Below are 14,275 nucleotides of genomic sequence, written 5' to 3'. Positions count from 1 at the left end.
TCACAGGAGGGGACAGTCTGGGCACACGCACACCACCCCATTCAGACAGAGGGACCGAAAGCGGGGGCCCCTGGGGCAGGCTCTGCGGCCAGTGGGTTTTGGGATATCCGTCTGTCTGGGATGGGGCTGGGAAGGCTCTGGGCCCCGCAGAGGTTGAGCCGGGCCCTGGGAGCCTGTGGCCAGGCACAGGGGAGCCTCAGAGCCCCTCCAGGTTGGGCTCTGGGCACCTTTGGGGGCCCTTTACGTGCCCAAGAGGCAGGTCCCAGCGGAGCCCGGGTCCTCAGCCCATGGGCTGGGTCTAGCAGCGGGCTGTAGATGTTGCAGCAAGCAGAGTCCCCAAGAGCTCGGGCTCTTCCAGCCTTCCTCCCAGCACACACAGCCTCGATCTTAATTAATCCGAGCCTCCTTCCATAGCAGCATCCTCAGCTGGCGGTCCCGTGCCCCCCACTGCCCCTTGGGCGTCTTCGACTCTACCCGGGCATGGGCACCTCTACTTAATGGGGTTATTCCTTCCTCAGCACAGCCAGCCCTTCCTCGGGGTGGGCATCCCTCCCTGGGGTGGGCATCCCTCCCTCAGCACGGTCACGCTTCTTCTCAACTCATGCTCTCGACGGCTGCCTGGTGCCAGAGGGGGAACCCCCAGGAGGTGCCCACGGCTGCCATCTCCCCCCCAGAGTCTGAAAGCAGCAGGAGGCGTCCGTGGAGAAGAATGGGGATGTCCACGGAGGATAACGGAGACCTTCATGGAAAGGAATTTGCTCTCTCTTCCCCAAGGCTCTGCTTTCTCCCCATTCCTAGCTCACCCAGGTTACGGTGCTGCTCCTCCCTGCCCTGCCGGTATCAGGAGTGTCCCAGCACGGTCTCCTCCTCCTCCTCCCACCAGACCAGGTGTGCAAGCTGTGCAAACACATCTTTGAGCCCCACAGCTGGGCTCTCACCTCCCCATGGGTGCTCCTCCATATTTTGGGGGAGATTAGCAAGAGGAACAACCCCCGGAGGGCTGCAGAGAGCAGCACCGGGCAGCGGCCGGCATCGCTGCAGGCACCGTGCCGATGGCGCAGCACCCGCTTCCCAGCCCAGAAATAAACCAGCTGCAATTCCACTTTCCCCTTCTTTTCCTCCAGATTGACTTAAAGATTCAGTTGAGGCATTGCCAACACCACCAAGCGCAGCCGAGCCCGGCAGCCGAACGGTAACAGAGCCACACCGGCTGCGCGCTTTGGGGTCCTCTCCGCCCCACGGGGCCATGACCCCAAACTTCTCCACGATCCGGAGCACTGGAAGAGCCAAGACACGTGGGAAGAGTCCCACCTGCCCGAGCACATGGCTCCCAGAGCCGGGGCTCTTTCTGGCAAAGCACAGCCGTGCCGAGCATGGAGCTGCACCGGGCTGGAGCACGTGTGCCGCGAAGGGCTCCGCGCTCCCCCCTCCCCGCACACGGCAGCCAACATTAATTCATTAACAGTCCCATTAACACCCAGCTGTGGTTTCCCCCCAAACTCAGGCAGGGACCCGCTCCCCTGTGACAGCTGCTGACAGGCCAAGTTTCCACGTTCAGCCCTTCTGGAGTTCTGTATAAAAATAAGTGGTGCTTTTTTAAAAAGGAAAACTCTATTTCCCCTCTACGCACACCCGCACGCGCGCGCACACGTGCAGAGCTCACGGCAGGAATTTGCTCAAATTTCCCCCACCCACAAACACATCTCCTTTGGCCGGAGACCAAACGTGGGCATTCGGAGCCCAAAATAGCCCTTTTTTTCAGCACCCAGGACGCAAGGAGCTGGCGTTAGCCTGAGCAGGGCCAAACGGCGCTCCCGCTCCCCGCCGCCCCCGGCACTGCCGGGCTTTGCCGTGCCACACGGGGCCTGATCCTGCCCCACCAGCCCGCGCCAGCCTCTGCACCCTTCCCGTTGTCACCCCTTCGGGTTCTGACTTTTGGCCAGGGCCTCATCCAGCATCCCCAGCGCTTTCCGAGGAGATGCCCTCCCGGGCTGTGCGCGTCCTGTTTGGTACCCAGTTTTGGCACCCGGTTGCTCTTTTCTCCTTTCCTGCTTCTCCTCATCTCCCCAGGCAGCCGTGAGCACCAAGGAGATGCCCGGATGAGCACCCCAAAATCCCGCTGCCTATTGTCCCCGTTGCTCATCCTCATCTTTCCCAGAGCACCATGAGCACCAGCTGATGCTCAGGGGGCAACCCCGGCCGGTCCAGGAGCCCTGGACCACGCAGTGCTTCCAAAGAGCCCAAATCCGTGCCCTAACTCACCCGGCTGCACCCCGGGCACCCCACTGGAGTACTGGGGGAACTGGAACCAACCCCCTGGGGCTGCCACTGGGAAATCATGGGACGGACACCTCCAGGAAACACAGCCCCGGGCTGCGATCAGAGCAATGGGTGTGCTGCCTCGGGTGTGCTGCTAGCAGGGCAGCTCCAGCTCCCCGGAGAGGGCAGGGCAAGGGCCATATATCTCCCAAATACCTGGCCGCTAGCAAAACGCCCCGCATCCCTTTGATACAGAGGTGTTGGGCTCGCCGAGAGCCCTATAACTCCTCGTGCCTTTAAATAGCAAAGCTCACAAACGCCCCACAGGGCCCGGTGTCTATAAGTTGTCTATATATTTGTGTACACACACACACACACACAACACACAGAGATTTATTCGTGTTTTCAGAGCGGTTCAGGAGACATTCCAGGACGAAATTCCAGCCGGCGCTGGAGCCAAGAACATCAGTCGCCCCGGCGCACGCTGCCCCCTCTGCCTGCGCACACACTAAATACGGAAAGGGAGAGGTATAAATAGGCAGAGAAATACATGAATGGCCCTGTTTCCTCACGCAGATAAATAGTACACAAAGGTCCGAGCCGAGAGGGAGCAGGCAGCCTCAGGAATGCTCTGGCTTTGCCGGGGCGTGCGCCCTTGGGGGCAGGATGTGCCCCTAGGCGCACAACGGCCCCAGGTGCTGCTGGCACCACTGGCACAGAGCACAGGGGCATCAGATAGGCAAGGGGCAGCTCCCCAAATGCCAAAATAAAAGGCCACCTTGTTCTCCTCCCCAGATGGTCCTTTGCTCCTAGGTGCCGCTGCCACCTCCTGAGCTGCGGGGCTGGGAACGGAGCTGCCACGACGGAGCACAAGGGCAGGCGATGCCCACGCAGCATCCCCCCACCAGCTGCCCCCTTCTTTTCCCAAATCTGCCCTTAATTCGGCCGCGGTGAGCTCGGTCGGGATGCGGGGCCGGGAGCAACCACGGGGCTGAGAGCCCCAGCACGTGGCAGCGGGGCCGGGGGCCGCCGGGGCGGGGGGCTCGCCCCTCACAAGGCGCTGCAGTCGCTCCGCTTTCCGGAGGGGGAAGGGGCTCTCCCCCTTCAATGCCGCCGTTTGAGCTGGGGCCTGGCACGGGCTCAAACCACCGCTGGCTGACACGAGATCAATCATCCCCCGCGCGCTCGGTGCCCACGCACGGGCTGGGGCCGCTGCCGCACCGGAGGGGCTTTTGGGCCCCTCTGCCTGGTTGCGGTGACACACGGCACGGCACGATGGCACGCGGTGGCACTGCGTGGCATGGCGAGGCACGGCACGGCACGGCGGAGCATCGCGCGGCACTTCACAGCGTGCCATAACACGGCGCAGAGCAGATGAGGAAGCCCCCATCACGCCAAGGAGGGCCTGGCGGTGCTGGCCAGACCCTCCACCCCCCAAACAAGCCACCAGGTGATGCCCATCCCCGGGGCAGGACGGGCAGATGGAGCAATCGGCCCCGCTGCAGGGGGGGGGTTTGTTCCTTGCCCACGGTCTGGGCGCTATTTCGGGCAGCCCGCTGCCCCGGGGCGCCCGTTGCCAGGCTGGTTTTAGCAGCGTGCAGCTCCACTGACTCACTGCTTGTGTAAGCGGGCTGTGGTTGCCGGCGGCAGCCCAGAAAGCGCGCCCTGGCCGCAGCCCCCCTCACCTGCTTGTGCCTAAGCAAAGAAATAAATAAAGCCACACCGCCGCCCGCCACGTGCCTCCGCGGCAAACACGTGGGGAGGGCCCGGTGCCCACGCAGCGGCCGGCCCCCAGGCAGCACTGGGTGCCCGCATTCACCCCAAAATGCTGCTCTGCCCACCGCCTGGGAAGTGGGATGCTGCGCTCTGTCCCCGTGCACCCCTCGGTGCCGGCTTTTGCACGATGACGAGCGCGGTGCCGAGGTTTGGCTGCGCCCGTGGGCTTCCAAGCATCATCCCAAGAGCCAGCCCCGTGCTCCCAGCTCTGCTCCCAGCCCAGCCTGCCTGGCTTTTGCAGAGCCGTGGCCACCACCAGCCCCTTCCCACCCCGTGCCCTGCACCACGTGCGCGAGCCCCGTCCCCGCGCCCCCACACCGCGCCCGTGCCGCCAGCTTTGCTCTAGCCCGGTGGCAGCCGCGGAGCCGCAGCTACCTTGCGCTAATTAAAACCATCCCTGGCTGGAAGGAGCCAAAAGGCCGCTTCCCCCGCCGCCGCCCCACCGCACGGGGCTGGCGTGGGTTTGCGGGATGGACGCCGTCCCCGCCCTGCCCACCGCGCGCGGCCCACCGCTGCCGTCACCTGCGGGCAGACGGCGGCTGCTCCTCTCCCCGGGCTTATTTTTAGCTCCCGTTAAAAGGGAGAGGCAGCACCGTGCGGGCAGACAGAGCGCAGGCAGGTGCCGGGCTGCACCCAGCGGCACCGGGCAGGAGGGAGCCGGTGGCCCCTTTGGGCACCCACCTGCACCCTTGTCCCCTGCGGGATGGGGACGGGCGCCCGGCTCCCCCCAGCCCCGGGAGGGAACAATGAGCCGGGGGCGCTGACCCCCCGCTCCCTGACGTCAGCCCCGCCGCCCCGCCAGCCCCAACCCCGGGGCTCCTGCTCGCCCTCGGGCGCGCTGGAAGCCGGTGTTTGTTTGTCTTCCTCTCCAGCGTGGCTTGTTTTGATGGCACATCCTCCTCCTCGCCGGGCCAGGCCGACCCGTGAACCTTCCACGTCCTGTTTGCCGGGGCCCCGAGCTGCAAGCCAAGTGCACGGGGCGGCCGGAGGTGCGGGGAGCATCCACCCCGGTGCGCACAGGCCACGGGAGATAAAAATACACGGGGTGAAGCATCCTGGGGCGAGGGGGCTATATTTGAACCGATCGTATCTGCGAGGTTATCCCAGAGGTTTCGATTGCCGCACGGCCGGGCCAAAGCAGCCGACACATCTGGTTCAGCGGCGGATGTGCTGGGGAACCCATGCTGCTCCTGGGCACCTCGAGGGTCACAGCTCACAGGGATATCCAGGGACAAATTGGCCTGGAGGTGCTGGGAGGCGCTGAGCCCTCTCTGGCTGCCTGCTCTTCCCCTCCTGCACGAGCCCCCCGGGCTTGCCAATAAAAGCTGCCGGCTTCGCCTCGCCTCGCGCGCGGCCGCCGCTCTCCCTCCAGAGCTGCCCGAGCCCAGGCAGCTGCTCAGAAGTGAAGCCTTGCCAAAAAAACGGCGTGTGTGAAAGCGCCGTTTCCTAAACATATAAATATTCCCAGGGCTTTGCTGGAAAACTCCCCGCGATTAGTTAAAACGCCCTGGACGGGAGAGCGACGGCAGGCCCCGCGAAAGGGCATGTGGAAGGCGAGCGGGAGGGCTCCCGGCGCACGGCCTTTCCTCTCTCCACGGGGGATGAGAGCTCGGTTTGGGAAGCGGAGCCTTCCCGAGCTGGGAGTGAAGCAGCAGAGCCCGATCCTGCATCCCGCCAGCCTCGTGCTCGCTGCTCCTGTCATCCAACATCTGCAGCTTGCATGGCGGGGAGGGAAGGGCTGGGAGGACGAGCCGAGCTCTCCTCTGACCTCCCGGCCGCGGCTGTCTAACCACACGCACCCCAATATCTTGGTTCTCTTCCCAGCGGGCTCCCGGCCCGCTTTCGGAGACATCAAGGGATGGAGAGGCAACCGCTGCCCTTGGGAGCGCGTCCCAGTCGCTAATCGCCCTCGGAAGCAGAACCATGTGCCTGCGACCTCGCTGGAAATTGCCTGGCTCCGGCTCGCAGCGCCTGGCTCGCCTCCTGCCGCTCTCCGCCAGATGAAAGGCAGCCCTTCGCTCCCCGGCGTTTTCTCCTCGCACACCACAAGCGGGGCGCCTCTCGGTTTTCCTTCTGATAAGCCAGACGCAGCTCTTCCCTTCCAAGCCCTCCCCGCTGCCGGGCTCTCAGCTCATTGCTGTGACTCCGCGCTCGTTGCCCGGCGTCTTTTTGAGGACCCAGGCACGGGAGGGGGGTGGCAGCCTTCCCAGCGCCCCGCTCAGAGGGACCCCTGCCCCTCCAGCCCCTCTTGCAGCTCGCCAACCGAGTAGAAAATGGCACAGCGGCCCCAAAACACCTGCCCGTTTCACAGAGCTAATTAGATCATCTAATCAAATCTTCCACGGGAGCCACCCTCATCCTTCCAGCACCAGCACGGGAACATTTACCCAGCACTTCTGCCGCGTCTGCTTCAGTATCCATCATCTCACCACCTCCAGCTGCTAATGGGCTTAGCCCTTCCCCGCACTTTGGGGTTTTTCTCCTAACGCACGCAATGAAACCCTTTCCCCCCGTCCTTTGCCGTGATGTTTCCCCGCCACCTTTAGCTTCTGTTATCCATTTTCTACACTTCATAATTTCTAATTTATATTGATTGCTATCTGCTCCCGCTCTCCCATTTGTTATAAACTGCTCTTTTATTTCTAATTGCTACCTTCACTTCGCCGCTGAACCAGAACGGGCTTTCGGCCAGCGCTGCCCTCTTTCTTGATTGTGGAATTGTGGCTTTTTGTGGCTTCTGAGATTCTTCTCAAAGAGCTCACAATTTTCATTCACATTTTTCTATCTAAACGTTTCCTCCTAGCTGATTTCACTCATAATTTCCCCCTGCTTTGGGAAATTAGCCCTTTCAAAGCACGGAGGATATAAATTACTGTTTAGGAATGTCCTTTCTTTGCCCAGGGTGAATGTAATCTGGTCGTGATCATCGGTCCCTAGGCAACCTCCCAGTTCCAGGCCAGCAATGAATTCATCTCTATCCATCATAACCAAGGGGGGAGCGAAAGCTGCCCGTGCTGGATGCCTCTCCTGTAAGAGTGGGACCATCTCTGGTTTTCAGAAGCCCTGCAGGCAGCTGGCTGTGCACGACCAGTGAGCATTGCCCCTCTCCAGCCGAGTCCAGCCACCCCCCAGTGCTCCCCATCCAGCCCAGCACGGCACGCACTGGGGCTACTGGTGCCGGCTCTCCTTACCCTGGCCATGAAGCTCTGCAGAAACAGCTCCTCCTGGAAGGGCTCTGTCCTCAGGCGGTCTGCAAGGGAAAGCAGGGATCAGTCCGTGTAGGGCTGGCCAGACCCCCCAGCCCACCCTCACCTTCCCCAGCCCACAGGGACTCCCTTCAAGCTGCTCCTCCAGCGCAGCCCTGCATCCCCAGAGCCTGGTTTCTGCCCTGGCAGAGGGTGGTGATCAGATTTTGGTGCCTTCCCCCAGCTTCTGGAGCAGGACGGGGCCCAGCCACTGTTACCCCTCGCTCTGCCTCATTCAGAGCATCACTTTTACCCCGTCACTGCAAAGATGCTGTCTGGAGAAGCACCTGGCCAGCAAAGGGACGAGAGAAACGCGAGAGGCCACCTGCCCACCAGCATCACTGGGGCAGCTCCAGTGCCTCTGGCCACCCTCGGGGACGGGGGACACCTGGGGGATGGCAGGACCACGTCCTACAGCAGGGGGGCTTCTGCCTGCCCATCCCTGCTGGCAGCACGGGGCTGTGTGCTGGACGGGGGCCCGCGCACACAGCTGTGCTTCCCACAGCACGGAGCTGGGAGCCTCTGGTTGCTCTCCAGGAGCTGCTGCCTGCGGGAAGGAGCCTGACTCTGCTCCAGGGCCAGCCCCCGCTGGCATCGGCGCAGGCTCCTGGGGAGCAGCCAGGTGCTCTCAGCAAAGCGGAGAGCCCCTTGGCGACTCCCCAAATCCTCCGGCTACCGGTCAAGGGGCCGCTCCTCCCCGTGCTCTATCCCCCCCAGGGGCTGCTCCCCAGCCTCCTGGCTACCGGAGCAGCTGGAGATGAAACACAAGCCCGGCTGGGTGATAGCCAGGGGGAGCAGCGCATGCCAGCTCGCTGCTGGCTCCGCGCTTGGCCCGGGCGTCCTTCCTCACCTCTGCTCAGAGCGGCCCCGCTCTCCCTGTAGTCCTCAATCTCAGCATCCTTCTGGAGCAGCAGGGAGCTCAGCTCCTGCACCTGGTGCTGCAGCGCCAGGCTCATCCGAATCAGGGGCCGCACGAGGTGGCGGGACACCTAGGGGGGGGGTCCAAAGGTGTGAGGAGGGAGGCAGGAGGCTGCAGGACACGTCCCTCCGTCCCCAGCTTCACAGCCAGGGGCTGCAGCAGGGGAAGAGCCCAGCAGGGACAGGGTGCAGTGGCAATGCCCCACAGACCCCTTGGGATGCAGCAGGAGGCAGAAAGCCCCCCTATACGTCCCCCAACCCTCAGCAGGCCCGCCCAAATCCTCCCCACGGCTCTGTGCACCCCAAGCCACGTTCCTACACAGGGAACAGGCAAGGCCGGGGGAAAAACCAGGACCCGAGACGCCCCACTGCAGCTGGAGGGAGAGGAGAAACCCTCCCAAGGAGCTGAAACCAAAAGCAGAAGGGGGTCCCCCGCTAGGGCTCAGGCAAGATACAGCCCCCCATTGCAGCCCACCTCCTCCCAGACCCCACAGCCCCACAGCCAACCCCTGCCCACTCCCCCCGGCCCGGGAGCCCCGCGGAGCCCTGGTTTTGGCTGCGGGGCCGGGACGCGGCGCGTTACGGCGGGTGCCGGGCGCCCTCTGGTGCGCGCAGGGCGCACGGCCCCGGGGGGCCCGGAGCCCTCCCGGGGAGGGTCTCGGGGGGCCGGGAACCCTCCCGGGGATGGGCCCCGGGTCTGCAGGCTCGGTCCTGGCCACCCTGGGGTGCAGCCCGGTGGGGTGCTCCTAGGGGTGCTCCTAGGGGGGGCGGCTCTCCTGCTGGGGCACCAGCGAGCGGAGCTGGCACCGGGCACCTTCCCCAAGCCCCCGCAGGGGAAGGTGCCCTCATCTCACCATCTCCACGGGCGCAGGGCAGCAGTGGAAGTCCCAGTAGAAGGGCAGGCCCGAGAGCTCGCTCTTCAACCTCAGGCTGAGCCCGCCGGCGGTGCGCTGGCAGGAGAAGGAGGTGGCGGGGTCGGGCTGGCCGGCCAGCAAGGGGGACATGAGGTTGGCCAAGCGGTGCAGGAAGGAGGAGACGTGGGCCGTCAGCCGCTTGTTCAGCTCCTGGGAAAGGCAAAATAAGGCGTTTAGCGGGGCCCTGGGGAGCTGAACCCTGGCAAACCCCGAGGTCTGAGTGGTGGGCAGGGTGTGGAGGTCCCCGCTAGCAGGGGAGCCGAGGCAGCCTTGTTGTGATCTCCTGCTGGAGCTGGGAAAGCTGCTTCCCATCCAGCCCACAAGTGAAACGAGCCCGCAAGGCACGCACAACAGCCCGGCCGTGCTGCAAGGAGGAGGGCGCAGGGGGACGGTGCAGGGGTGCAGCCACACGGGGCCTGCCCATGAGGGGTGCGTGCACCCCAATCCGACAGGACCCGAGGGTTGCTGTGCCAGCAAGCAGTTTGGGCCGGGCCGCCAGCTGGCGTGAGGAGGAAAGGAGGTCCCTGGACGTCCCAGACACTCACCTTGGACCTTTGCCCCACGGCCTCCGCGTCGGCACTCTCGTACCAGACGCTGCTGAGGTCGGAGAGCAGCAGGACGTAGCCAGCGTCCCCGAAGCAAGCTTTGGCAATCAAAGCGCACTCGCCAAAGCAAACAGAAGCCCAGGGCTGGGTCAGGAGCCTGCTCTCCAGCTCCTCGGAGCCCTCCATCTGCAAGAGATCAAACAGGTCTCTGCCTCACCCCCCGCCCCCTCTGTGGCGTGGCCTCATGGGGACCCTCGGTCCTCGTGGCCCCCTCTGTGATGCCAGCTCCCCTCCCCACAGCCCGGGGACACCCAGCTCTGCTGGGACAGGCGTTTCGGGGAGCAGGGTGCAGGCAGCTCCCAGCCCAGCTCAGCACAAGCCCCCCTGCAGCCCGCAGCACCCTGCTCTGCCCTGGGGGGAGCGGGTTCCCCGGAGGGCTTTTTGGGCACCGGGGCTCCGCGGGTGCTGTTACCCGAGGAGAAGAGGAGCAGGCAGCCCGGAGCCGTGGGGAGATGGCTTTGCAGAGCCGAGTGAGGCTGTGCCGGAGGCGAGGGGCAGACTACAGCTCCCAGCAGGCTGCTCTCTTCCGCGCCGAGAGCGGCCGGGGCACGCCGGGACGCGCAGCGCCACGCTGCTCACCGGCACGGGGAAATGGGAACGGCTCCCCGGGACGGTCAGGGCCTGGATGCGTGGCCGTGGGGCAGGAGAGGGGCCTGTGGCAGCTCCAAAGCTGCCCAAAAAGATGTGGGGAGCAGCCCTTCCCCGCTTTGGCTTGCGCTGCTGCTGTTAAGGAAGGACTTGGGGGGTGCACGGGGAGCTCCATCCCTCCTGGGGTGGACACGGTGCTCCTGGCTGAGTGGCCAAATCTGGGAGCAGGCTGGGGGGTGTGGGGGATGAGTAGCAAAACCCTGTGCCCCCCCACACCAGATCCCAGCACCCTGGCATGGGTTTTGGAGGGGCAATGTAGGGTGACAGCATCCACGGGGTGAGGACGGATCCCTGGCTGGAAAGGAAAGCCCCAGGGCAAAGCTGTTTGAAGGTGTTTTTTTTTTTTATAGCTCCCCTCCAAAGCAGGGAAATGAGGTCCGTGACGGGAGTGTGAAAGTGCAGGGCTCTCCTGAGGCTTCCGAAATCGAGCGGAGAGGTTTTCGAGCTGCCTTGGAGGGACAACCCTCCAGGGGTCCCCCCCACCCAACAAGTCAGGCCCCTGTGTGCCATGCAAGCATCTCCTCCTGGCCTGGCTGCCTGTCCTGCGCCTCCCCGCTGCCGGGCTTCAGCAGCAGTCGTGTCCCTTCCCCTGCAGCAGCAGTCCCCTCCTCGGCCGCACGGCAGCCATCCTCTTCATCTTCCTCCTCCTTCTCCTCTTCCTCCTCCTCCTCCTCCTCCTCCTCGCGCCCCGGGCAGAGGAAGCAGCAGGGGAAGGCTTTGCAGGAGGGCAGCAGCCTCCTCAGCCCGGCGGGCAGCCCGTAGACGGAGCTGGCTTTGCCCCTCTCTCCGTCGCCAGCCCCGGTTTTCTGCAGCAGCCCTCGCTCCTCCGGGGTTCCTGCAAGCAGGGCCGTGGGAGCCCTTCCCCGCTGCACCCTCCCTGCCCATCCCCATCAGAGGCAGAGGGCACCCAGAGCACCCCCTCACCTGAGACCGTGTTCTCCAGGAAGAAGGACAAGAAGCCGGTTAAAAAGACGGGAACCATGAGCAGGGAGAGGAAGAGGAGGTCCAGGGGCACCCAGCCTGCAGGGACATGGCCAGAATGAGCCGGGACATCCCACCCCAGCAGCAGGGAAGGGACAGGAGGGGTCAGGGGCTCAACGCACACTGGAGACGCGTGGCTGCCATCCCCGGGGGGCTGAGGTTTTGCCCTCCCTGTGGAACGCCCCCAATACCTGTGGCCAAATGTGCCGGAGCCGCGCCGAGCCACCGCGGCACCAGCAGTGCCATGAACATGGCAAAACCAACGATGAAGATGTTCCTCCCCGAGTCGATGTCGGCGTACTGGAAGTAGGAGATCCCCGTGCCCACGGCCACTGCGTAGGTGACGCAGAGCACCCCACCTGCACGGGGCAGGGGTCAGGATGGGGATGTGGGAACGCCCCGGTGCTCTATAGGGTAGCAGGAGGAGGGGACACGCACCGTGCACCGCCAGCGGGATGCGGGTGAGGAGCGCCGCCAGCCTCGGGGACGTGCCCAGCGCCACGCACGCCAGCGCGCTGACCTGCACCGAAAGCCGAGAGCCGTCCTGGCACCGAGGAGAGAGGGTGAGGATGGGGAGCACACCCTGCCCTACACCTCCCCGTCCATCCTCCGGGCTGGATGGGGGTGCGGCAGCGACCAAACCCTCTCCATTCCCTTCTCTGTCCCCCCCCCCAGCCCCTCTACCTGCGTGAGGCCGCCGGCGCAGGTGTTGGCGACGCTGGCGGCCGTGCCCCCCGCGGCGCCCAGCAGCCCGGCCAGGAGGCTGCCCAGCCCCTCGGCGCACAGCCCCCGGTTGCAGGCGTCCCGGGGCGGCCGGGGAGCCCTCAGCAGCCTCCCGCAGAGCACGTAGCAGCCCGCCGAGTTCACGCTGCAGCCCACGGCCATGGCGATGCCCACCGCCAGCGCCCGGGGGGTGAGCAGCGGCCACTCGCCTGCGGCGGAGGAGAGGGGACAGGTGACGTTGCCAAGGTGAAACAGCCTCGCCCAGCCCGGCCTCCACCCCACCTGAATAGGGCAGCTGGAGCCAAGGGGGCTGGAAGGTGCTGTTGGCCCAGGGGAAGCGTGCTGTGGCCGGGTCCGGAGAGTCCCAGGGGACGCGGAGGTGCTGGAGGATGGCGCAGACGCCGCAGACGGCAGCAAAGGGGAGCAGTACCTGTGAGGCAGCAAGGAGAAGCTCAGACACCCCGTTCTGCTCCACTGGGTGCCACCCAACCCTTACGGGATCAGAAAGGAGCCTGCGGACAGAGGGAGGAGCAGGGCTCCAGGCAGCCATACCGAGAGCGTGCGCAGGGTGGGGACGGGCGGCTCCACGGAGCCCCCCGGGGCACGGGGCCAGGCGCAGAAGGGCAGGCGGCAGGACCCCAGGTGCTGCGAGAAGGTGACGGTGAGGAGCATGAGCCTAGGAGGAGAAGAAGAGCGGTGCCACAGAGGCGGGGCCCCAAATTCGTGCCTTTGCACCACGGGGACGCCCCGTTCCCACGGAGAAGGGATGCACCCCTGGGGGTGACCTACAGCAGGGCTACCCCCCAGCTGGAGGAGCAGAGGGAGGCGGCGTCCTTGTAGGCACTCAGCCCGATGACGGAGAGGCTGGGGGCCAGCACCATGGGCCCGCAGCGCCGCGCTGCCCAGCCGCACACGCCCGACATCCCCAGAGCCAGCTGGATCAGCCCCGACACCACCACGGCTCCGGAGACCTGCGGAGGAAAGGATGAGACCCGGGGGGGGGGCAGATTCGCCTCGCTGTTCGCAGCAACCCCGTGGCAGGGGTTGGACAGGGAGGAATTGGGGTGCAGGGGGAGCGGGATGGGTTCCCAGCAGCACCCACCTCTCGCAGCGAGGCCGCAGCCGTGCCTGGAAGGGAATTTGGGATGGATGCGAGGTGTGCAGGCACTGGGAGCCTGCCTGGCACGAAGCCTGCAGAGCACGCAGCACGGCAGGATGGGGATTGCAGCACAGCATCCCCGTCCCTGCAAGCCCGTACCCTGGGAGGGTGGCTCCAGGCCCCTAATCTTGCATTTGTGGCCCCAAACAGGTTGTGGATGTGATTAGGGGGGAGTAGCCCAGGGTGCTTGCCCGGCTGGTGGCACATTGTTGGCACTGCGGTGCCACGGGCACGGCCCAGGGCCCTGCAGGGTGCGGGGAGAAGGCCCCGGGGCTGCACTCACCGTTCCCGTTCCCATCCGTGCGGGACAGGTGGGAGCTCAGCACCACGGCCGGGACCAGGTACTCGAACGATGGGATTTGAACCAGCGGCAGGCTGGGGAGGGGGACAGCAAGGACACGTCAGGGAAGGAAAGGGGACTTTGGGGTCTCCCCAAACCCTGGGTGCTGGAGGATCTCCGTGCCCCGGCATCGAGGGCTGCGCCCCCGTCACCCCGTTTTCTCACCGGCTCCCCAGGGAGGTCTGCAGCAGCGCGGAGACGCCGCAGGCGAAGAGGCTGCGTGCCAGCAGCTCGCCGGCGGCCGGGGTGCGGGGCTGCCCCTCGGGCAGGGCAGGCAGCAGGAGCAGGTGGAAGGTGCAGAGCAGGGAGGCCTGCACGGCGAGGTGCTGCGCGGGGAAGAGGACGGGCGGCCGTGACACCCCGTGCCACAGCACCCTGCGGGCGCACAGCCCGCCCCGCCGTCCCTTTTTCCACCCAGAACGCCAGGACCGGATCCCCCGAGCGATCTGGGATCCTCGTCCTGCCCCCAGCCCTCTCCCCTCACCCCGTCTCCTCGCTGCTGCCCCCCTCACCTGCAGGGCCAAGCAGCAGCTCAGCACCCAGGAGCACATCTTCAGCGGGGAGCAGGCCGGGAGAGCGGGGCTGCCGGCCCCAGGAGCTCGCTGGCCGCCCCCATTCATGCTGCTGCCACCCCCCTGCTGCCTCCCCCACCTTGTGGGGCAGGGGCCCACACCCCCGAGGACTCCACGCAGCCCAGACGGGGCTGA

The 14,275-nt window shown here is 65.5% G+C and overlaps 2 protein-coding genes across 2 annotated transcripts in view; both read right to left on the bottom strand.

The window, feature by feature from the left end:
- NHEJ1 (non-homologous end joining factor 1) overlaps positions 1–9,843 on the bottom strand; it is a gene marked incomplete at its 5' end in the record, with an annotated part of 28,843 nt that extends 19,000 nt beyond the window's left edge. The window contains 4 exons of the mRNA XM_084289572.1: positions 7,227–7,285; positions 8,131–8,269; positions 9,053–9,262; positions 9,658–9,843. Of these exons, the coding sequence (XP_084145698.1) occupies positions 7,227–7,285; positions 8,131–8,269; positions 9,053–9,262; positions 9,658–9,843 (594 nt within the window). The remainder of the gene's footprint in view (positions 1–7,226; positions 7,286–8,130; positions 8,270–9,052; positions 9,263–9,657) is intronic.
- A 1,013-nt stretch (positions 9,844–10,856) lies between these two features.
- On the bottom strand, positions 10,857–14,194 carry SLC23A3 (solute carrier family 23 member 3; the record flags this gene model as incomplete). The annotated part of the gene is made up of 11 exons (XM_084289642.1): positions 14,081–14,194; positions 13,734–13,894; positions 13,508–13,603; positions 12,859–13,086; positions 12,622–12,745; positions 12,352–12,499; positions 12,031–12,278; positions 11,785–11,890; positions 11,538–11,705; positions 11,290–11,385; positions 10,857–11,200 (listed from the first exon to the last, which is right to left on the bottom strand). The coding sequence occupies exons 1-11, from the start codon at positions 14,186–14,188 to the stop codon at positions 10,857–10,859; spliced, it is 1,827 nt and encodes a 608-aa protein (XP_084145768.1). The 5' UTR covers positions 14,189–14,194.
- Between the last annotated feature and the right edge of the window lie 81 nt (positions 14,195–14,275).

Source organism: Netta rufina, assembly GCF_964035555.1.
Source record: "Netta rufina genome assembly, chromosome: 6".
In the NCBI taxonomy this organism is placed as follows: Eukaryota; Metazoa; Chordata; class Aves; order Anseriformes; family Anatidae; genus Netta; species Netta rufina.
The sequence above is the reverse complement of the archived record's forward strand: the minus strand, read 5'-3'. Positions and strand labels throughout refer to the sequence as shown.